The sequence below is a fragment of the Anabrus simplex genome, chromosome 6, assembly GCF_040414725.1.
Source record: "Anabrus simplex isolate iqAnaSimp1 chromosome 6, ASM4041472v1, whole genome shotgun sequence".
NCBI classification, from domain to species: Eukaryota; Metazoa; Arthropoda; class Insecta; order Orthoptera; family Tettigoniidae; genus Anabrus; species Anabrus simplex.
The window spans coordinates 332,782,656-332,807,216 of record NC_090270.1 but is presented as its reverse complement, the minus strand read 5'-3'; the positions used below and the strand labels follow the sequence as shown (position 1 = coordinate 332,807,216).

Genomic DNA, 24,561 nt, shown 5'->3' with positions numbered 1-24,561 from the left:
TTTATCTCGCTCTGAAGTGTCCTCCCTGCTTTGCAAGGTCTCTCTCTCTCTCTCTCTCTCTCTCTCTCTCTCTCTCTCTCTCGCTTCGCGCCCCTCTGCTCCTCCCCTCTCCTCCAGAGGGGAGTTCCGGTCCATGTGACTGGTGCGCTGCTTGCAGTGGCTTTGCCTGGCTGTCGTGTCATTCTCCTGTTGGCACTGGTGCACTGCATTACTCTCTGGGCTCGCCTTGTGGCCCGTCGAACCCGGCACGCTAGCGCGGAGGTAAGACAGAGAGGGACCTTGATATAGTACTGTACCCTTAAAATGTTGAACTTGGAAAGGTGCCTGAGGTAAATATGAAAATTATGAATGTGTAATGGTAGGAGCCTTGTGCTTTCGATCTTATCCTTACTTAAGGTTTCGAGTCGACGTGTTCGATTCAGTTAAAATAAAGTGTTTTCATGGCTGAAATGTTTTCCCCTTCTGGGAAAGACTCTTGGTAACTAATTATGTACCTCACTTGCCCCCAGATATTCGATAGTGGGGTTAGATTAGGGTTGTTTTTCTAGGGCATTGTAATTCGCTACGCATTTTCTATACGCCTTAAGGCATTGCTTCTTGTTTACAAGGCACTGAAAGGCCAAGTTTTACTTATTCTCAATATTACTGTTAAGTTTATGAATTTTTGATGGTGTTTTCTCATATTCAGAAAGTCTCTATTATACCTTATTCCTGTTCGATGCCCGGCTTATGTTCGGGAAGTTAGCATGAGAAACACTTCACAAAAGTGTCTGAACATGCACCTGATAGTGAGGGCTGGTTCCCTCACTCTTATTCTGTTGTAATTTAGAAAGTACATATGGGTATAATTTTCTTAATTGTAAATTGTTGGTATTTTATATTTTTAAAAGAGTTAAAGCTTTCAGCATTGTATTTAAAGAAGCTTGGCGAGTTGTCATTGTTAATTAAAGTTTGGTATTTTCACTTAATACGACCTTTTATCCAGCCCCCTTGGGCCGCCGGTTTTCCCGCCCGTACCCACTGCTCAACTATTATTAAGCAAGAAACTTTGTGGAACTTAGGAGCAGCAACTATTAGAAAGCATTTGCCGCTAGCTGCAGATTTCACAATTGGGAGACATGAGCAATCCCAACCTGTAGGAAAGAAGAAGCCAAACTCCTTAAGAATGCCTGATTTAGCCGAACTTATAGAAAATGGGGAAACAGAAAAGGCAGCTCAGCTCATAGAGAAAGGTGACCTAAATGGGGCGGTGGAAAATCTGACAACAGCTCTACAACAAGCAACAAAGCTACGCAGACGGAAAAGAGCCCAACTTTCGTTTGAAAGCAAATGCTACCCAAAAAGTAAAGAAACCCTCCTACCCCTGTATAGAGCCAGAACTATAGGATCGGATTTGTACTTACACATCTAATGATGTAGATGTTGATTCCCATAGGGAACCTAAAATATTTGTCCTGAATGAGTAAACTTATAATACCAATATAATGGTCCATTATTGGACATTATAAATTTTCCAGCTAACTCATTCTTGGTTGCCTGCGTTTCGCCCTCGTGTGCTAAGTTAGGCTCGTCAGTTGGGACTTAGCACACCACCCTATGGGAATCAACATCTACATCATTTGATGGCCAGGCAGGCATCAATTTTTGGAAATGAGACATAGCTCTCATAGTGCATTGGCACAGCTGGTGGCTTCAAATAGCCTATGCAGTGGCCTCCACGGTATGCACTAGCCTTGCGTCTTGGGTGGTGTGCTAAGTCCCAACTGACGAGCGTAACTTAGCACACGAGGGCGAAACACAGGCAACCAAGAATGAGTTAGCTGGAAAATTTATAATGTCCAATAACAGACCATTATATTGGTATTACTTACACATCTATGCGAACCATAGAAAGGGATATAGACAGCTTTCAATAGAAAAACGGTCAGCAAATATGGAAGCAGAAGCTAGGAAATTGGTGGAAAAAGCACAGTTAGACCCCTTTATCGCACTATGGAAGAAAGCAACACTAAACGGCAAGGAAATACCTATGAGTGCAAGGGAAACACACTTGGGGGAAATACTGAACAGCCGAAACTTTGATTACGTACAAAATTAATTGAGTCACCCTTCAGGGATAGACACTACATCACGACCCATAAAGGAAACAGAAGTCCTACAAGCAGTGAAACAAGCAAGAAATGGGAAGGCAGCTGGCCCTGACCATATTTATTATGAACATCTCAAACAGTCCATTGAAATGCTACTACCACTTTGGACCAGCATATTCAACTACTGCCTTAGAACAGGATTAATATTCTGGACAGATGGAGACAGTCCACAATAAAAGTTCTGTATAAAGGTAAAGGAGAAACAAATGACCCCAACTCATACAGAGGAGAGGCACTGGAGAGTATTCCCTTGAAAATACAAAAATAATAGCAAACAGACTGGAAGAAGAGGCAAATATACCGGACTGTCAGTTTGGATTCACTCGAGGGAGAAGCACTACACAGGCAGGCAGTTGCTTGCTTGGAGAGACAGAAGAGGCCATGAGAAAGGGCAAATACTATACAGTCTTCATTTACTATAAGAAAGCGTCTGATCTATTAGACAAATCATAATTGAAAAAGTAAAAAACATGACTGGAGTGAATAATCAGATAACAACATCGTTGGAAAACATTTTGAGGTTCAACACAACTGTTACAGAGTATGGCGTCACTACTTCAGAACCCATCATACAGACGAATGGCGTGCTACAGGGCAATCCCCTAAGTCCACTATTATTCAACATCACCACAGCAGACATTACTGATATCATAAAGACAACTCCAAGAACTCACTCATATTATATGCAGACGACATGGTAATATGTTCCCAGAGCAGAGAGGAAATACAAAAGTTACTAACAGAGCTCGAGAAATGGCTGAAAATGAATCACCTTGAAATTATTGAGAAAGATAAGACAGTTCAGATGACTTTTAGGAAGGGACGAAAAACCTCAATGAAAGACACACTTTACTTGAATGGACAACCACTAGAAATGGTCAATAAATTTAGGTATCTAGGAACAACCCTGCAAACAACAGTGAACAACATCATGTACAAGAGAGTACAGTAGCTGCGATAAGAGCAATTTATAATACCGAGAATATAACAGACCTGTCCCTGGCCACAGCAATGACCCTTTTCAAGACAACCATATCTCCAATAGCAACTTACAGCTTACAGGTAGTTTGGGAACACTAGTTGATTAAGAACCTGTTAAAAATTGAGAGTGTAAAGAGTCGATTTTTAAAGCATGTACTGAGAGTGGGGAAATTTGCACCGACAAGGCTGGTTTATTAACTAGCTAAAGAATCCTTCTATGTAGAAGTTCTGAGGTTACTACTATCGCTGTCATCCACACAAAGCTATATCGAGCATAAAGAAAGAAGAATAGCCAAGAGGAGAGAAATCTATTTACATTTCTACACCACAGACGCCATTCTCAACAGGAAGTGGACCAGAGAAAACCAAGAGCAAAGACATATTATAATGCGACTTGCCATTCATGGCTTTCACCATAAGATTTGTGTGAACAAAACCTATCACAATCCTAATGAAAGTTGTGTGTGTATTCTGTGCAGTAAAAAGTGCGATAGATATCATATAACCGTGTGCCGAGCGAAAACAAGATCGTTGAGTGACTATTGTAAAACCTAGTTTATAATCTAATGCCCATTCGGGCGAACCTTTCTTCTTAATAAAAAGAAAAGAAAAAAAATTCACAACCAACATCAAACAAGGAACAAAGTTCATCAAAACAGAAAGAGGATGGATCGAAATGGTCAAGAAGTTCAAGTATCTTACTGTCACCATGTAGGAAAATGGACTAGAAAAAGCTGCAATGGAAGATCGAATTTCAAGAATGAAGTGAGCATATGGGTTAACAAAAACCATCTACAATAACAAGTGCATATCCTGAAATATCAAAATAAAACAACACCATAATTAAAACAGAATGCCTGTCCATGAACTACATGTTGGAGAAGCTAGAGGTCTTAGAAAGAAGAATCCTCTGAAAAATTATGGGCATAGTACAGACTGAAGGCGGATGGAAACATTGGAGCAACACAATAGTTTACCAGAAGGTGAAGAGAATCTTAGAGGCCATGAAGAGGAGGAGGCTAGCACTTCTAGAACATTTGTACAGAATGAATGGAAATAGACTTACCACGCACATATTTGACCACTACAGCATGGATTAAGGAAATGTGTAAAGATATGGTAAGCTTAAACATCTCCGAGGCCCAAATGTTCGATAGAAATACATTCAGGAACACAGTGACAATTTTGAAAGGGTCTCAAGATGAAGGAAGAACTAAGAAGACCAGAAGAGTCTGGACAGAACAATGGTAGCAGGCCAGTGAATGCATGAAGAATTGAGATTGTAGCAGAATCCTATGCAATTATTAATAATAATAATAATAATAATAATAATAATAATAAAGTCAGGAGGCAATGAGCTTCATGTTAGGCCCATTAAAACAACACTCATGGTGATGACATTTATTGACATTGAGAAGGCTTATGACAGTGTGCCCAGACAGTTGGTATGGGACACATTAAGGTAAAAACAAGTTAACAGAGTGGAAGCGCAAATGATATTGTGTTTGTAGTGTGAAGACTAGTATAGGAAAATCAAAATGGTTTAAAGTTCAAACTGGTCTCCAACAGGGAAGTGTACTATCCCCCCTACTATTCATCATAGTCATGGATGAAATTCGTAAGAACATTAAATAGAGATTGGGAAGACAGGCAACAAAAGCCATGTTATTTGCAGATGATATAGTGATATGGGGTGAAGATGAAACAGAAATGCAAAAACAAGTATGTATGGAATCAAGAGATAGAAAAATTTGGAATGAAAGTAGCACAGAGAAAAGTAAAACAATAGTGATGACAAGGGGAAAGTACTTGGGGAAATGTGATCACAGAAGGTGGAAAGATTACCAAGGAAATTGGAAAAAGAATACAACAAGCAAACAGCTTCTACCAGAGTGTAAGGGGTATTTTGTGGAACCAAGTTGTCCTGAAGAAATCTAAGAAAGTATTATATTCAACCTATTATGAACCCATACTAACCTATGCAGATGGATCGTGGACTACAACAAAACGAGAGGAGAGCAGAATACAGGCAGCGGAGATGACATTCCTAAGAGGTATCGAGGGCAAGACCAGAAGGAATAGAATTAGAAATGAAGAGATAAGGAAAAGGACAGGAATCTTGAAACTTCAAGACAGGTTAGAGACAACAAAGCTAAAGTGGTATGGGCATATGATGAGAATGGGAGAAGAGAGTGCAAAAAAAAAAAGCTTTTTCAGAGAAGTCAATAGGAAAGAGACCATGAGGAAGACCCCGAAAGAGATGGACAGATTCAGTGTGGGAGTGCATAGAGAAGAGGGGAGGAAAACCAGAAGATGTATACTTAGAAAAAAAAAAGAGAGTGGTGGAAAGACAGGCAGCAATGGAGGTCCTTGATTCACAACCCAACCCGAGAAGCTGGAAACGGGAAATGAAGATGATGATGATCTTCACCATATCACTTAATAGTATATAAAGTTATATTTACCTGCTGCGAAAGCTTTTTCACTTCCTGTGATGACAATGGCACCAACGCTTTCATCAAGTTCAAATTTGTTTATGGCATCCCCTACTTCAGACATCAATCCATCACACAGAGCATTCAGGGCCTTAGGACGGTTCAGAGTTATGAGTCCTACATTCTTCTTCTCGCCAACTTTTTCACTCAAAATGTACTCGTAACTTGATCCTGAATATAAAGAGAAATAATAATATTAGTTCCAGGTAATGAAATTTAGTTAAGTATAATTAACAATAATAATTATTACTGATTATTAATCATAATTAATTAATAGTAAATTGTATAGCCTAATATCCGGATGGGTTACCTCGCTACGGTAACAGAGCAGACCATACAGCAAGTGCCTCAATGCAAGATTGTGAGCGACTGCAGGGGGGCTTAATGATGTGAGATGGACAGCATACAATGGTATGAATGTAAACGGGATGAAAAGTCAAGTTGTTTCACCAAGAGGAAAAGTCCTCTCAGTTTTAATTATTGTGTTCATGGGGTGATAATACCACTTTTTTTTTTTCCTTTTTTCTTCTAGTTGTTTTACGTCGCACCGACACAGCTAGGTCTTATTACAAGTCATTAACCTCATTTTTGGTCCGTATTGACGACAGTGATTACATACAATTTACAAAATATTCGTTTAATGTTAACCTAGTCAATACTTACAATACCACATTTTGTGGTTAAATAATTATACAAAATAGAAAGATCGTGAACATGTTTCGCCCTTCTTATTGAGCATCATCAGCACAATGGATAACCTTAAAACAAATAATTACAATTAAGATTGTTTACAATTATTGGTCATATAAAATTGGAATGAGATGTTGTGATGTTAAAAGTTATTTTCGATATCATGATTAAAATGTTTGACGTGAATGTTACAAACACAAGTTAAAACTATTGTAGTACAATTTTACAATGTGTGTTTGAGTCATCAGTCCATAGATTGGTTTGATGCAGCTTTCCATGCCACCCTATCCTGTGTTAACCTTTTCATTTCTACACAACCAGGGGTCGAAAAATACCGGGCACCCAGTCGCCATGGCGCCTGAATTTTGAAATTCGGTTTTGATAATTTATTTTCCGAAATCCGGAGTTTCTTTACATGTACGTCCCCACCACTTTGTAAAGTAACCATTCGTAACTTAATGGTGTTTCTCGTGTTTACTGTAGCTGATATATTATATCTGCAATAAACATTTTCACTGCTTTTGGCAGTCTTGAAATTCTGTAATTGGCGCTTCGTACTTTGGAACTTGACGTTTCAGTTCTGCGTGAGAGCTGCCTCGCGATCATGAGAGACATCGTTGTAACCCGTCAAACAAGTAGCTTTTCATGGGGACATATGGAGAAATGCAGAGAACTAGTGATGGGTCGTTCATGAACGAACTGACTCTTTTGAACGACTCATTGGAGAGAGCTAGAGAGTCGACTCTTGTAAGAGAAGAGCTAGCTCCCTCCTTGCTCCTTGAGAGCTAGCACGAGCCGACTCTTTTATCAACAGCTAGTCGTTCAATTACGAGTCGACTCTTGCATGAGCTAGCTCCCTCCTTGCTCCCTGAGAGCTAGCACGAGCCGACTCTTTTATCAGCAGCGACTCCAAGAAAGAGCTAGCTCGTCACATCGACTCTCGTTCATTTCTAGCCAATGCCATGCCTCAGATAATCACGTGACGTGCTGAAGCCGCTTTCTTTTTTATAGGCTGCCCAGTCTAGCCTCTTCCCGCATTCAGTCAGTGCTCTGAGTGCAGAGTGCAGTGGTTCTGGTCTGTTTGTTAGGTACGTTTTTGTGCCATAGTTCTGGCAACTTGCAACGTAACGAAACAATGAAATGAAATAAACAACATGTTATTGAGCAATACTTACCTGTTCACTTCCTGTATGCACTCATAATCTATGAAGGATGTAGGGCCTAGTATAGATCCAGTAGGTTAGGAGCAAATAAACGACACGAAGTTCGGGTTAACTAACCTCAACTAAGCACGAACAAACAGTCGCTATCCAGAATACTGAATATACCACTCGGCAAGTGGAAACGGCGTAGTTTTATTCTGTCTGAAATAATTAAGAAATACTCTGACAAATCCTCATCTGTTTCTTAAATGAGTTCGTAATTATGAATTAACATATTGCCAAAATCTTTCGGTTTTACGGTACAGTGGATAAAATAATATACCGTAGTTTTAAATCGAATTAAGGCAAATAGAAAATAACACTAGTTTTGGCTTTAAAATATAGGCTAAATAACTCATACCAACGTGTATACCGCAGTACATTTTCAAATAATTATTTATTGACGTGTAAGAAGTCCGACTCCTTAGCTAGATGGTCAGCATTGAGACCCTCGCTGCAGAGGGTCCCGGATTCGATTCTCGGCCAAGTCGGGAATGTAATTCTTCTGGCTCGGGAACTGGGTGTTTGTGTTTGTCCCAACACTTTCCTCTTCATATTCAGACAACACACCACAATACCAACTACCATAGAAACACGCAATATTGATTACTTCCCCCCCGCATAAGGTTAGCGTCAGGAAGGACATCCGGTCATAAAACAGGGCCAGCCGGGCTGAGTGACTCAAACGGTTGAGGCGCTGGCCTACTGACACCAACTTGGCAGGTTCGATCCTGGCTCAGTCCGGTGGTATTTGAAGGTGCTCAAATACGTCAGCCTTGTGTCGGTAGATTTACTGTCACGTAAAAGAACCCCTGCGGGGCTAAATTCTGGCATCTCGGCGTCTCCGAAAACCGTAAATGTAGTTGGTGGGACGTAAAGCCAGTAACATTATTACTTATTATAAAACAGGGCCAAATCCACATTTGCGGAACAGTTCGCACCCGCGAACCCACAAGTGTGGGAAAAGTGGTCGAAGCGGAAGAAGAAGAAGTTAGTTTAGATAGTGTAAGGAATGCCAATATATCGAACATATACGACTCATACGGTTTAATTGTTCTTGAAAAAAAAAAAAAATAGAAGAGAGTGTGACCATACTGTACACGAAAAATAGGCAAAATGCTATGCGTACTGTAGTATACTTGGTTATATGTACATTTGTGCTGATAGTAGTTTCCATTATTTTCGTTAAAGATCGCGTTTAATCAGTTATGTTTCCTACGCTGCATTAATGAATGAAAGAATCTGTTGTCCCAACGCGGAGTGTCAAGTGAGAAACTTTCTGCAGCTCCAGTCGAAAGAGGATATTCTGATGACATCTTTTGAGTGAAATGTAAACTACGTGCACAGGAATATTCTTCTTATGCTTATCTGGATTGCCGGGGTCGAACGGAAGTATTGCCAATATCTCGAACATACGTCCCGTACGGTGCATTCAATCTTGAAAGACATCATTTTAAGGAGAATGGAACTTAGGCAAAGTAATATTAGATGTTATCAATCAACACTGTATATTTGTGACACGTTTCTCCGTTACTGTGTATAAAACGTTATCATTGGATTAATTGCGAATGTTGGCAGCGATGTACATTTGTTTTATTCCAAGAGTAGCGTACCAAACAGTACATTGTGTTGCCATCTGTTGTGTAAAAGGTGAACTTTCTCGCACCATCTCGCTCCTTCAAATAAAAACGGGAGTCATGATTAATCTAGAAGATGTAAAATCACACTATTTTTGGCGTTTCTGAATAAAAAACTCATGCCTTAGTGTATACTATAGTAACTTATATCCCATTACATTCTTAAACAATTATTTATTAACGTGTAAGTATTGCCAATATCATGAACATACGTCTCGTCACGGTGCATTCAGTCTTGAAAAGCATCATTTTAAGAAGAAAGGAACATGGGCAAAGTAATATTAGATGTTATCCATTAATACTGCATATTTGTTAATCATTTCTTCGTCACTGTATATAAAGCTTTATAGTTAGATTATTTGCCAATGTTGCCAGGAGTGCATTTGTTTTATTTCAAGAGAAGCTTTCTGAACTAGACGTTGTGCTGCCATCTGTTGCGGAAAATATAAACTATTTGCGCTATATCGTTCGTTCCCGGAAGTCATACAGAGCGACCGGAAGTCATGAAGAGCGACCGGAAGTCATAAAGAGCCGTCTGCCCTAAACCGGATGAACGAATGAACGAACGAACCTGGAGCGGAGAGCGGCCTCTGACTTCCTGGCTCGCTCCTACCTTTCCGCTCCCAAGAGTCGACTCTTTTGAACGACTCTCAGTTAGGAGCGGGAGCGAATGAGCTAGCTCCCTCAAAAGAGCTAGTTCGACCCATCACTACAGAGAACTACTACGTTAAATAATTCCACGAACATCACATTACCGCCTTCGTTCCAGTGACTTCCGTCTAGCGACTGACACTCAGGAGCCGTCTCGGCTATATTCGTTGTTACTCGGCTCATAGAGCCGAACGCATCGTGTCGTCACTAGTTCCACTCACCTTTGATTATTTGAGAATCTGTATTATTGAATTATAAAAGAGTCATGAAGAACTTCGTGTGCCCAGTATGTTCTACCGGTACATCCTTTAATTATAGACAGACTAGACTTTCTTTCCTTTCTTGTAGTGTTTGCTTTCCCGAAGATGCCGCGCAACAATATACTTTCTCTCAACCTGTAGCTTGCGGTAGTCAGATGAAGTTTGTTAAAACGAGGGCTTTATTTCATTTTTTAGAATTCTTGAGTGAAATTATTAATGAAGCTAGTGTATTATTTAATTCTAAAGTAGTCGTGAATAACTTGGTGTGCTCAACATGTGTTGTACATGCTTTAATTATAGAAAATTGAATCGTCATTTTAAGATGAAACATTCAAGCAGTGATATTTACATGTAACTTCTGTATCTACAATATTATATGGGCTTCCACCATAACGATATGATAATGAGAATATTTGTAATATTTCTAATAATATTAGCCACTTATTTTCTGTTTAGGATGTTAGAAATGATGCATGTGTACGAAGTAGCATTAGAACTGATAATAAACTGGGCACGCAGTAGCATTGTCAGCGTGAGCCTACAGTATAATTATGTTCACAATACTCCTTAATACTCTGAGCTCGAGGAAAGTTAAAAACCTTAGTTTCGAAAAGGTCAAGCAAAGGGAGGGTGTATGTAAATATCCTGCCACGACGACAATGCGCGATTTTAGCCGATGACGGCTCCTGAATGTCAGGCGCTAGAACAAAAGTGACTAGAATAGCCAACCTAGCCGTTCCTAAACTATTGCCGTCAAAGCAGTGCTGATAAATTGCCGTGGAATTCATTCTTTGCATTTAAAACGTACAGAATGACGGTTTATCAATTCTTGTATTTTCACTGAACATTATTTTCACTTTTCATTTAATTACAGCATATTTGTATTGAACGGTTTGCACTTTAGAAAATAATACGGTTGTTTTCATTCCTGTGCGGCGGCGGAAAATTGGCAGCGTTGCATCAGACATCGAAGCCCGCGAACTCGTAAGCCATTTAACTCTGGTGATTTATTGTAGTCTATTACGTGTTTTACGTTTCTGTGTTATACTTCAGAACATTGGAAAAATGAAACGAACAAAGCCGCACAAATTGACTGATGCGAGTAAAAAACAGTGTACTCTTTCAGATTTCTTCGTAAGTAATGTAACACAAAGTGATACAGAAGCGAGTAAATGTGAGAAAACACTTGATGAAAGTGCCAATTGTAGTGTTCAGGACAATGACCAGAGTGAAATTTGTGGTGTTCAAAACAATGATAAGTCAAACATTAAAAATACGTCGAAATTTCAGTCAGGCAAACGGAAATTTCAGCAATCGTGGCTTGAATTACTACCGTGGCTGCGCTTTGAGGAAGGAACTGCGAAGTGTGAATTATGCAGTAAATTTCCTAGTATTGCCGACCAAAATTCTAAAGTTGTATCCGGATTTTCAGGACTATTTAAACTGGAAACTTTTAAAAAACACGAAAAATCCTATCCTCACTCGAAGTGTCAGGAGGCTGAAAGTTTCAAGAAAAATCCCGAATGTGCACCCTTAGCTAAGTGTGTAAAGAAAATGGATGCTAATATGTTACAGCATAATATGAACGCATTGTTCATGGCATCTTACCATATTGCAAAAAATAACAGACGCTACACTGATTTTGAAAGTTTGGTTGCATTGTTGAGCAAGTTGAATGTTACTGATTCTGAGAAGTATGTGAATGATAAACAATGCAGAGAATTTACTTCATACATTGCCTCAGATCTTCGTGAAGATTTGGTATGTGAAATTAAGGAAAGTTCATATGTCAGTATCTTACTCGATGGATCAACAGATAAATCTGATGATGAGGAGCTCATACTTTACGTTCGTTTTTTAAAAGAAAATAAGGTGAAGGAGACATTTTTTTCTATTGTATCATTGGAGGATACAACAAGTGATGGCTATATGGAAGCTCTGGAAACAGAATTGCTTCAGTTAGGGCTTGGAGAACTCTCCACAGGTACAAAACTAATCGGTATAGGGACTGATGGAGCACCCTGTATGATTGGTGTTCGTAATGGTTTGGTAACATAAATATCTGAAAAACTTGAGAACTTGGTAAACGTTCATTGTGTTGCACATCAACTCCAAGTCACCGTTCTTCACTCACTGAAAAATGTGAAACTTAAAATCATTGATGAAATTGATTCTACACTCAGGAAACTATACAAGTTTTATTGACATTCACCAAAACGACTTCGCGAACTGAAGAAAATTTCGGAGTTACTGGAGTGTGAAATATCTAAATTGCAGTACTTACACCAAGTTAGGTGGGTAGCAAGCAAATTAAATGCTTTGCATGCAGTTGTCAAAGACTGGGAATGCCTAGTGGTGCATTTAGAGAATATTTCTGAAAGGAAAGGTGAAGAAGGAATCACGGCTAAAGGTCTTCTAAAGAAGATCAAGGACTTCAAATTTGTCATCACAATTCACTTCTTGTATGCTTATCTGAGTATATTCAAAAGACTTTCACTTGTATTTCAGAGGCATGATCTGATTTTAAGTCACATAAGAGTGCATGTAAATAATGCAATTAATTCATTGCAGCAACTTCAGAACACCAAGGGCCAAATGGAAGAAAAATTTGTTTCTGCTACAACACTTTCAGGAGTTTTCAATGGAATACAGTTATCAGGTCTGTCGGATAAGAATTTCACGACCGACAAGGAACATATTTTGGCAAGTGGGATTAACTTTCTGAAAGACACATTTCTTCAAAATGAAGATATTCAAAGTGCCACTGGTGTTTTGACACATATTCCTGGCCTTCAGGAAAACAATTGGAAAATTATGGCAACAGTGAAATACAGCTTCTTGCCACTCATTTTTCAAAACACCTTCAAATTGAGGAGAACAACGTAGAAGACATACTGAGTGAGTGGTACGAGTTCAAAATAGTCGGGAAAGATCTTCCACTGAGTGATCTACTTGAAAAATCGCGGACTATGAAAGGACGATTTCTGATTTTAGAAAAGCTCCTCAGTATAGTGGCAACAATTCCTGTATCGACCTCATCATGTGAGCGAGGGTTCAGTACAATGAATATAATTAAACACAAAATGCGAACCAAGCTTGCTGTGAAGAACTTAAGTGATCTCATGATGATATCTTTGAATGGATCATCTATAAAGGACTTTGATGCAACAAAATGTATTGATCGTTGGTATCTTGGTGGGAAATCAAACAGGCACATGTAGTATAATTTCAAAAGATGCTGACCTTGAAGGCGACTGGTGACTATTTGGGTTAGTATTTCTTAAAATATAAACTGTTTCTATTTCATTCTTATATGAATTGATAGACTAGACTACTTAGGGACACACTTCAAAAACAATACATAGCTTAATCCTAGTCTAACCTGTGGTTTTTGTAATGTTTATTTGCAAAAAAATGTGCTGGCTCCTGATAAAAAGGTGCTGGCTACTGAATTATTTCTACTTTTTTCTACCCCTGTACATAACTATTGCATCCTACATCTGCTCTATGAATTTGATATTCAAAGGAGTTATTAGATCAAGTAACTTTTATATCAAAAAAATTTAAAGAGCCTCCAACTTCATCTTCTTTTGTAAAATTTACGTTGGGGTTGATCTTGTTTAATTCATTTAATATTTCATTACTATTGGTGACATTCTTGTCAATTATGACAAATGTGTCATCCACAAACCTTAACCATAAATTAATCCCTTTTATGTTGGTTTTAATTTTTGTGTGGTCTATCGTATCCATATAGATATCGGCTAGGATACCCGAAATAGGGTCTCCCATCGCCAAGCCATTCTGTTTGTAAATTCTACCATGAAACGTGAAATAGTTATTTTCTAATGTAAATTTTAATATAATCATAAATTCTTCGATCTCCATTTTACTGAGGTTACTGTATTTACTGATATTGTTGTATATAATATTAGTGGTATCTTTAATCGGAATATTTGAAAACATGTTAAGTACGTCGAAAGAGCACATTATATGATGGGATTGAAGTTGAATTCGTTAATGGTCTTGCAAAAATCAATCGAATTCTTTAACGGATGTTTGTTATTAAATGTATAATGTCTTTTGAGGAAGCTATGAATATATTTAGAAATTTTGTAGGTTGGGCTATTACGACAGTTAATGATGGGACGTATTGGGATATCTTTCTTATGTATTTTGGGGAGGGCTCTAGCTTTAGGGAGGCTGGGATTCATGTTTATGAGACTTTGTTGTTCCTGATCATTAAAAAGAAATGATTTTTTTAGCAATGATTTTATGTTTCGTTGTATTCTTGCTATCGGGTCTTTGTATAGTTGTTATCATTACGAAAATCTTCTGTTTTTTGGATATATGCCTGTCTATCTAATAGAACTATTGAGCCTCCTTTATCAGCTTTGGTTACAATGATGTTGTTATTATCTATTTTTGTCTTCATGTTCTGTATTAATGTATGTTGTTCAGGGTCAAAATTAGTGTTCAGGTTTTCTGCTAACCTTGGGAATTTTTTCTTTATATCAGTTCTTAAATCGTTTTGTACATCACAAGGTAATTTGGAAATGTTACTTTCTATTTCGGCTATGGTATTTATAATATCGACTTCTTTATTTTTGTTAGGCCAATTATGTTTGGGACCTTTGTATAAGAGTTCTAACTCTTCATTCGAAAACTGTGTATTCGTCAAATTTGTTACTACAGGTGTGATGGAATGTATTAGATTTGTCTTCTGTGTATCTGTATTTAGCCTAGGATGTTGAGTTTGGGTTGTTTTTAGCTGCATAAGTTTTTTTGTCAAGTGTTGTCTGCTTTTTGTCTATTAGCTGCGTTAGTTTATTGTTTACATACTGCTGGAATGACTTCCATTCTAATGGGACTACTTCTTGGGATACTATTAAATGTATTTTATATAGTTGAAAATTCAAATGGGCTTTCTTCTGGTATCTTATTTTAATTTCATTCCTAAACCAAATGTCATTTACTCTGTTTTGTACCTTATGTGCGGTTGTGCCGTTCAAATTCTTCCTTTGCGTCCTTGCTCAATTTACATATTTTTGTTTTAAGATTAAGAAATTTGTTCATTTGGTATTTTGCCTGGTTGGCTATTATATTACAAGTCATCAAGTCATTAACCTCATTTTTGGTCCGTATTGACGACAGTGATTACATACAATTTACAAAATATTCGTTTAATGTTAACCTATTCAATACTTACAATACCACATTTTGTGGTTAAATAATTATACAAAATAGAAAGATCGTGAACATGTTCCGCCCTTCTTATTGGGCATCATCAGCACAATGGATAACCTTAAAACAAATAATTACAATTAAGATTGTTTACAATAATTGGACATATAAAATTGGAATGAGATGTTGCGATGTTAAAAGTTATTTTCGATATCATGATTAAAAAGTTTGACGTGAATGTTACAAACACAAGTTAAAACTATTGTAGTACACTTTTACAATGTGTGTTTGAGTCCTCAGTCCATAGACTGGTTTGATGCAGCTTTCCATGCCACCCTATCCTGTGCTAACCTTTTCATTTCTACATAACTATTGCATCCTACATCTGCTCTAATCTGCTTGTCTTATTCATACCTTGGTCTACCCCTACCGTTCTTACCACCTATACTTCCTTCAAAAACCAACTGAACAAGTCCTGGGTGTCTTAAGATGTGTCCTATCATTCTATCTCTTCTTCTCTTCAAATTTAGCCAAATCGATCTCCTCTCACCAATTCGATTCAGTATCTCTTCATTCGTGATTCGATCTATCCATCTCACCTTCAGCATTCTTCTGTAACACCACATTTCAAAAGCTTCTATTCTCTTTCTTTCTGAGCTAGTTATCGTCCATGTTTCACTTCCATAGCCTACAATGCCACGCTCCATACGAAAGTCTTCAAAAACAACTTTCTAATTCAGATATCAATGTTTGAAGTAAGCAAATTTCTTTTCTTAAGAAAGCTCTTCCTTGCTTGTGCTAGTCTGCATTTTTTGTCCTCCTTACTTCTGCCATCGTTAGTTATTTTACTACCCAAGTAACAATATTCATCTACTTCCTTTAAGACTTCATTTCCTAATCTAATATTTCCTACATCGCCTGCCTTCGTTCGACTGTACCCCATTACTTTTGTTTTGGACTTATTTATTTTCATCTTGTATTCCTTACCCAAGACTTCATCCATACCATTCAGCAACTTCTCGAGATCTTCTGCAGTCTCAGATAAAATAACAATATCATCGGCAAATCTCAAGGTTTTGATTTCCTCTCCTTGGACTGTAATTCCCTTTCCAAATTTCTCTTTGATTTCCTTTACTGCCTGTTCTATGTAAACATTGAAAAGGAGAGGGGACAAACTGCATCCTTGCCTCACTCCTTTCTGGATTGCTGCTTCTTTTTCAAAGCCTTCGATTCTTATCACTGCAGACTGATTTTTATACAGATTGTAGATAATTCTTCGTTCTCGGTATCTGATGCCTATCATCTTCAGAATCATAAATAGCTTGGTCCAATCAACATTATCGAGTGCCTTTTCTAGATCTACAAATGCCATGTACGTGGGTTTGTCCTTCTTGATTCGATCCTCTAAGATCAGACGTAAAGTCAGGATTGCTTCGCGTGTTCCTACATTTCTTCTGAAGCCAAATTGATCTTCTCCCAACTCAGCTTCAACTTGTTTTTCCATTCTTCTGTAAATAATACGTGTTAAAATTTTGCAGGCATGAGATACTAAACTAATGGTGCGGTAGTTTTCACACCTGTCAGCACTGGTTTTCTTGGGAATAGGTATAACATTCTGCTGAAAATCGGATGGGACTTCTCCTGTCTCATATATCTTGCACACTAAATGAAATAATCTTGCCATGCTGGTTTCTCCTAAGGCAGTCAGTAATTCAGAGAGAATGTCATCAATTCCAGGTGCCTTGTTCCTATTTAGGTCACTCACAGCTCTGTCAAACTCTGACCTCAAAATTGGGTCTCCCATTTCATCAGCATCAACAGCCTCTTCATGTTCCAGAACAAAATTATCTACATCTTTACCTTGATACAACTGTTGGATATGCTCCTGCCATCTTTCTGCTTTGACTTCTTTCCCTAGAAGTGGCTTTCCATCTGAGCTCTTAATATTCATACACCTGGATTTCCTTTCTCCAAAGGTTTTCTTGATTTTCCTGTATGCAGCATCTACCTTTCCCAGGACCATACAGCCTTCGACATCCTTGCACTTCTCCTTCAGCCGTTCTTCCTTAGCTACTTTGCACTTTCTATCCACTTCATTCTTTAATCGCCTGTATTCTTTTCTGTCCTCTTCATTTCTAGCATTCTTGTATTTTCGTCGTTCATCAATTAGGTCTAGTATCTCCTGAGTTATCCACTGATTCTTAGTTGATCTTTCCTTCCTTCCTAACATTTCTTCAGCAGCCCTACTGACTTCATTTTTCATGACTCTCCACTCTTCCTCTATAGTGTTTTTTTCAGCCTTTTCATTTAGTCCTTGTGCAACATGTTCCTTGAAACAATCCCTCACACTCTTTTCTTTCAGCTTGTCTAGATCCCATCTTTTTGCATTCTTTCCTTTCTTCAATTTCTTCAACTTCAGATGGCATTTCATGACCAACAAATTGTGGTCAGAGTCCACGTCTGCTCCTGGGAAAGTTTTGCAATCCAACACCTGGTTTCTGAATCTCTGCCTAATCATAATGAAGTCTATTTGGTACCTTCCAGTGTCTCCAGGTCTCGTCCACGTATACAGCCATCGTTTGTGGTGTTTGAACCACGTATTGGCAAGGACTAAATTATGATCAGTGCAGAATTCAACCAGCCGACTTCCTCTTTCGTTCCTTTGTCCCAATCCAAATTCTCCTACTGTACTACCTTCTCTTCCTTGGTCTACCACTGCATTCCAGTCTCCCATCACAATTAGATTCTCGTCACATTTTACATATTGTATTAAATCTTCTACCTCCTCATATATTCTTTCGATTTCTTCATCATCCGCTGAACTAGTAGGCATATAGACCTGCACTATTGTGGTGGGCACTGGTTTGGTGTCTATCTTGACGACAATAATTCTTTCACTATGCTGGTCATAGTAGCTTACCCGCTGCCCTATTTTCTTATTCATTATTAAACCAACTCCTGCATTTCCCCTGTTTGATTTTGTGTTGATAATTCGGTAGTCGCCTGACCAAAAATCTTGTTCTTCCTGCCAACGTACTTCACTTATACCAACTACATCTAACTTTAGCCTATCCATCTCCCTTTTCAGATTCTCTAACCTACCACAACGATTCAAACTTCTAACATTCCATGCTCCGACTCTCAGAATGTCAGTATCCATCTTCCTGATGATCGCCTCCTCTCGTGTAGTCCCCACCCGGAGATCCGAATGGGGGACTAGTTTACCTCCGGAATATTTTACCCGGGAGGAAGCCATCATCAGTAAATCATTCATACAGAGAGAGCTGCATGTCCTCTGGAGGTAGTTACGGCTATAGTTTCCCGTTGCTTTCAGCCGTGTAGCAGTATCAACACAGCTAAGCCATGCTGAATATTATTACAAGGCCGTATCAGTCAATCATCTAGACTGCCGCCCTTGCAACTACCGAAAGGCTGCTACCCCCCTTTCGATGAACCATTCATTAGTCTGGTCTCTCAACAGATATCCATCCGATATGGCTGCACCTGCGGCTCGGCTATCTGCATCATTGGGACACGCAAGCCTCCTCACCGCGGCAAGGTCACATGGTTCGCAGAGGAGGAATTTTACAATATTGTCTAAAACATATATATTTATATTGGTGAGAAGTTTTTAATCGGCATTCGTCTGGAATTGAAATGGATCCTCTCCTTTTAACTTTTTGGTGAAAGTCAATATTATTGTAGATTTGAAGAATAAAATATGTATAAAACATATGTTCCTATTGTAGAAAATTAGGTCAGGAATGAACATTCCGCATATATTAAAAGTTGCCAATTCAACAACTCCATCTACCCCCCCCCCCCCCTCTGCCCGAATACTAAACCTACAATTCCCCCTCCGAGTAAGCCCCCTCCCGTACCGATACCAATACGTATTACTCCGCCCAATTCTTCCCTCCCTCAACCCGTCCCCCTCCCTCCGCCACACCCATACAATACGTGTAGCAGGAACGCCAGTCAGACTAACGCTAATAACAGAACAAGATAGACACTCTACGGCTTTCGAGTAAGTATCCATTTTTACGTAACCCATAACACTATACAATCACATCCATTATTTATACATACACATTAAATGCGTTTTTATATTTGTTTGCAGTTTATCAACATTCTAACCATTGAGATTTACACAACAATTGGGAAGACTACTGTTATAGTGATAAATATTCCAACTAGTACATCGGATAAAATTTTCAACGTATATTCCATTTTTACGTATTTGCACCTGAATGTGTTTTAACCAATTTAACTCAAGAAGAAACACCAAATGTTCATTCCTGACCTTTTTTTCTACAATAGGAACATATGTTTTATACATATTTTATTCTTCAAATCTACAATAATATTGACATTCACCAAAAAGTTAAAAGAAGAGGATCCATTTCAATTCCAGACGAATGCCGATTAAAAAAACTTCTCACCTATATAAATATATATTTTTTAGACAATATTGTAAAATTGTACTACAATAGTTTTAACTTGTATTTGTAACATTCACGTCAAACTTTTTAATCATGATATCGAAAATAACTTTTAACATCACAACATCTCATTCCAATTTTATATGACCAATAATTGTAAACAATCTTAATTGTAATTATTGGTTTAAAGGCTATCCATTGTGCTGATGATGCCCAATAAGAAGGGAGAAACATGTTCACGATCTTTCTATTTTGTATAATTATTTAACCACAAAATGTGGTATTGTAAGTATTGACTAGGTTAACATTAAACGAATATTTTGTAAATTGTATGTAAACAGATAGGTCTTACGGCGACGATGGGACAGGAAAGGGCTAGGAGTGGGAAGGAAGCGGCTGTGGCCTTAATTAAGGTACAGCCCCAGCATTTGCCTGGTGTGAAAATGGTAAACTACGGAAAACCATTTTCAGGGCTGCCGACAGTGGGGTTCGAACCTACTATCTCCCGAATACTGGATACTATCCACACTTTAGCGACTACAGCTATTGAGCTCGGTGATAATACCTCATAGGGAACGCTGTAAGTACCCAGTTGTTAATATAAGGAATGATCTTCATTGGGGTAATCATATTAATGAAGTTGTTAAGAAAGGTTGCAGATCTCTGCACATGGTTATGAGAGTATTTAGGGGTTGTAGTAAGGATGTAAAGGAGTGGGTGTATAAGTCTCTGGTAAGACCACAGTTAGAGTATGGCTCCAGTGTATGGGACCCTCACCAGGACTACTTTATATGAGAACTGGAAAAAAATTGAATGAAAACAGCATGATTTGCTCTGGATGATTTCCAATGAAGGAGTGTATGTGTATGTTTAGTCCTCAGCCCGAAGGCTGGTTGGATCCTCAACAGCTCCACCATCAGCTATCATAGATGGCCTAGGCATCACTGAAGAGGCGTACTAGGGAAATGAGGAGTGAGGTAGTTTCCTGTTGCTTTCCTCGCCGAGCCAGAAGTTGCTATTACATATCAGTCTGCCAAGCCCACTGAAATGCATGCACCAACCGACCCTATGAGCAATATTTTCACACCATTCATAGCAGGGACTGGCTGCAGAAGGAATGGCATTACTTAGCATCACTCATACCTCAGTCACTTTCATTTTGTCAAAGCCAAGGGTAAAGCTGAGACAGATCAATGAAAGTAACAAAACTGCAGCTCCTAAACAGGGCAGCAGCAGTATCTGAGGTGGATGATCACTTGAGTGACAACGGCAAAGACCACTGCGTAAAAAGAAGGCAATGGTAAACCACTCGTATCACCAGCCCGAAGGCGGAAATTCAGAGTTTCTCAACGGCGGAAGAGATGGAAACCTAGGGATTCAACCTGAATGAAATCCAGGACAAGCAAGATTCTGTAAGCTGTAGGGAAATCAGCTTGCCTAGGAGAACTCCAAAATCAAACCTAGGCAGTGGTAAACAACCCCTATATCAACAGCTGAAGGTGGAAGAGGAGAGTTTCCCAATCGTGGAAGGGACAGAAGACCTAGGGAGTCAACCTGAATGAAATCCAGCACAGGAGACACCCAATGTCCAGGGTTCAGCGGACATTTCCTGACGGAGGGCAAGAGCTCCAACAGTACCACATATCATTGATAACCAGTCTCCTCTCTGGCAGAAAACAAACAGTGGTACACCCTGAATCTGCCTCATCATGATTATCTGTGTTGTCAGGTGTATCAGGGCAGTATTCTGGGACCCCTACTGTTTGTTCTCTATATCAATGACACGGACTTTGAAGAGCAGGCAACAGAGTAGAATTCAAATCAATAAGATGAAATTCTTAAGAAATATGATAGGAAAGACAGAGTGAGAAACGAAGATGTTAAGAAGGAAGTTGGGATAGGAAAGCTAAGTGAGAGTGTTGAAAAGAATAAACTAAGGTGGTTTGGACATGTAAAGATGATGGAGGAGAATAGAATTCCAAGACAGATGCTGGAGGCAAGGTGCAAGGGCAAGAGGAAGACCTAGCACAACGTGGATTGAATCAGTGAAGAGTAGCATAACAGTGAAGAGAGGCATAAGAAGACGAAATTTATACTGGGACAAGATCGTGGAAGAGGAATGGTGGAAGGAAACAGGAAGATGGAGAAGTGCCATAAGTACCCCGATGCAGCAGAAGCTGGAGAAGGGGAAATGAAGATGATGATAATCGATGACATAATTCTGTGCACCCAAAATAGTCAGTGTTCCGTCCTCTTATATGCCGATGACCTGAAAATCCTCATTGTATTTTTAATTATAAAAAATGCTATTTGTTCGGGGACATCGACCTATAGAGATCTTTTGCCCCTGCCTGAAAATCCTAAGGGAATTGTCTACGCCTGATGATTGTGATGAATTACAGACTCTTCTCAATTTGTGTGGCGACTGGTTTAAGAAATGGAATCTTTCTCCCAATGTTAAGAGTAACACAATACAAGGGGCACTAGGAAAGTTTTGCAATGTGAGTGAACGCTTTAAACTTTTCAAAATAATTTCCACCACACTCAATACACTTCTCCATACGCCAAAACCAGTCACTGAACCAACTCTGCCATTTTTCTTCGGTTGCATTTTCACACTTTTGATCCCATGCTGCCAGAAGCTCCTCATCCGATGCAAAACGCCGCCCTTTCAGCTTCATCTTCACTTCTGGGAAGAGTGCGAAGTCACATGGGGCAAGATCAGGACTGTATGGAGGGTGATCAAGCACAGTCAACCCTGATCTGGCAAGAAAATCCATTGTTACATTAACATGATCTGCTGGAGCATTGTCGTGATGCAAGAGCCAAGTGTTGAGCTGTGACCTTGGACGCAGCTGCTTGAGAGCCTAGATGATCTGAGGTAGACAAGTCTCACTGTACCACTTCGCAGTAACTGTCCTTTGTGTTTCTAGCACAACCCGAGTCAGGATGCCCTGTTTAGTGAAGAATACTGCAATCATCCTTTTCTTCACTGACCTTGACTTTCGCACTGTCACAGGAGTACCCTCATCTTCAAACAGCCACACCTTGATCTGGGATTTTGTTGGGACATCATAATAATAAAGCCAAGTTTCATCATCTGTAACGATGCTATTGACGTTACGCGAAGTCCCATTTTCAAACTGTTTTAGCATTTTTTGGCACCATTTCACTCGATGTGCCCTTTGTTCCTCTGAAAGTGAATGGGGCACCCAAAGAGAACAAACCTTTCTAACATGGAGATGGTCGTGTAGAACTAAATGAATAGCTGGTGCAGGGATGTGGAGGGTCTCTTCTACCTGTTGATACGTCACCTGCCTCTCTTGCTGCAACATTTTCCTCACAGCTTCAATGAAAATTGTTGTCCGGTGTGGACAGTCTTTCCGCAGCACAGGGGTCATTTCCTCCAGGCACTGGTCAACAGTTAATCCACGAGCAAAACTGTAGTGGATAATTGCGCGATATTCACCTTTAAATCACACTGACATCTTAACTTGATTTTAATCCCACTGCTTGGTAACAACTGGTGTGAAGGTCGCGCCTTGCTGTCTTCTAGACTGGTTTTCACCCCTCTTTTCATCCCTCACCATAACAGGGGTGTCCAGCCAACCGTTTTTGCATATTGTAAAACTTTCCTAGTGCCCTTTGTATCTTTTTCATTGCTAAAGCAAGGTATGAACACTGCGTATATTATCCAGGGAAATACACTGCATCAGATTCTCAGGTAAGAGACCTAGGTGTTACAATAAACTGTAAACTGACCTTTTCTGCTCATATTGAGTCAATAAAATTCTGTGCTATGCACACCCTGCGCATTCTTTACAGGTTCACTGAAATCAATGACATCAATGCCTTATAATTATACTTAGTCTCGTATGTTCTTCCCTTCACTGAATTTTGTTCCCGTATATGGTCCTCATCTGCTATCACAACATATCTCAACTAAACAGTATTTTTAACTTTTTCACTTTCATTGTTAAGACTCACAATCCTGTTTTTAAGAACAAAACTAAATCTGACATTTTGAACTATCTGGGTATGTACACCTGACCTGAGAAGCCGTTTACATTTCTCCGATCTATGTTACCTGCATAAAATAATCATTGGTCACACCAAACGTTGTGAGTTTCACAAACAGGAAAAATCCTCAGTTTTAATTACTGCATTGAAGGTGTAAAAGTTCCTTATGGGGATCACTGTAAATACTTAGGTGTTAATATAAGGAAAGATCTTCAATGGGGTAATCACATAAATGGGATTGTAAATAAAGGGTACAGATCTCTGCACACGGTTAGGAGGGCGTTTAGGGGTTGTAGTGAAACCGTACAGTGTCCTGTACAACTCATTGGAATTATATGTGCCTTTCTACCTCATTAAAACCACTTCTAAAGGTCGCGTCATTGGTAGTAGTATGGGCGATGGGGATCGAGTGGCGCCCGGCCAGAACGGAACCCGCGAAAGAGCGCCTGGAAAACAAAGGGAAGACTGAGCAGGAGCCAAGCCCCCGCGAAAAGACCCTCTCAACTTGCAGAGAGAGGTGGAGATATGACGCGACGCGGCCATAGTCAAACGCCCTGAGGTGTGGCCTATTCTGCCAGGGATCCAAACTAACAGAAGGAACTTCCGGTTTTTTATGCACGTTTCACGAGTGTCAACGTCGAATTTTGGTGCGTAAAGATAATAAGATATTTTGATCCACACATGGGAAAATTATGTGAGACACACCAATGAATAGAGCTGAATTTTCTGCATATCCCAGACTAAAAATATGTAATACTTTATTCAGGGGAAGAAAGGAGGTCATCAGATGTCCAGATTTAACAGATTGCAAACACATGTGAACGAGAAAGTGTCCCCCAAGCTATGAGT

At 39.2% G+C, this 24,561-nt stretch overlaps 1 protein-coding gene across 1 annotated transcript in view; it reads right to left on the bottom strand.

The window, feature by feature from the left end:
- The window catches only part of Echs1 (Enoyl-CoA hydratase, short chain 1), a 98,018-nt gene that overhangs the window by 55,483 nt on the left and 17,974 nt on the right, over positions 1-24,561 (bottom strand). The window contains exon 2 of the mRNA XM_068228305.1: positions 5,597-5,797. Within this exon, the coding sequence (XP_068084406.1) occupies positions 5,597-5,797 (201 nt within the window). The remainder of the gene's footprint in view (positions 1-5,596; positions 5,798-24,561) is intronic.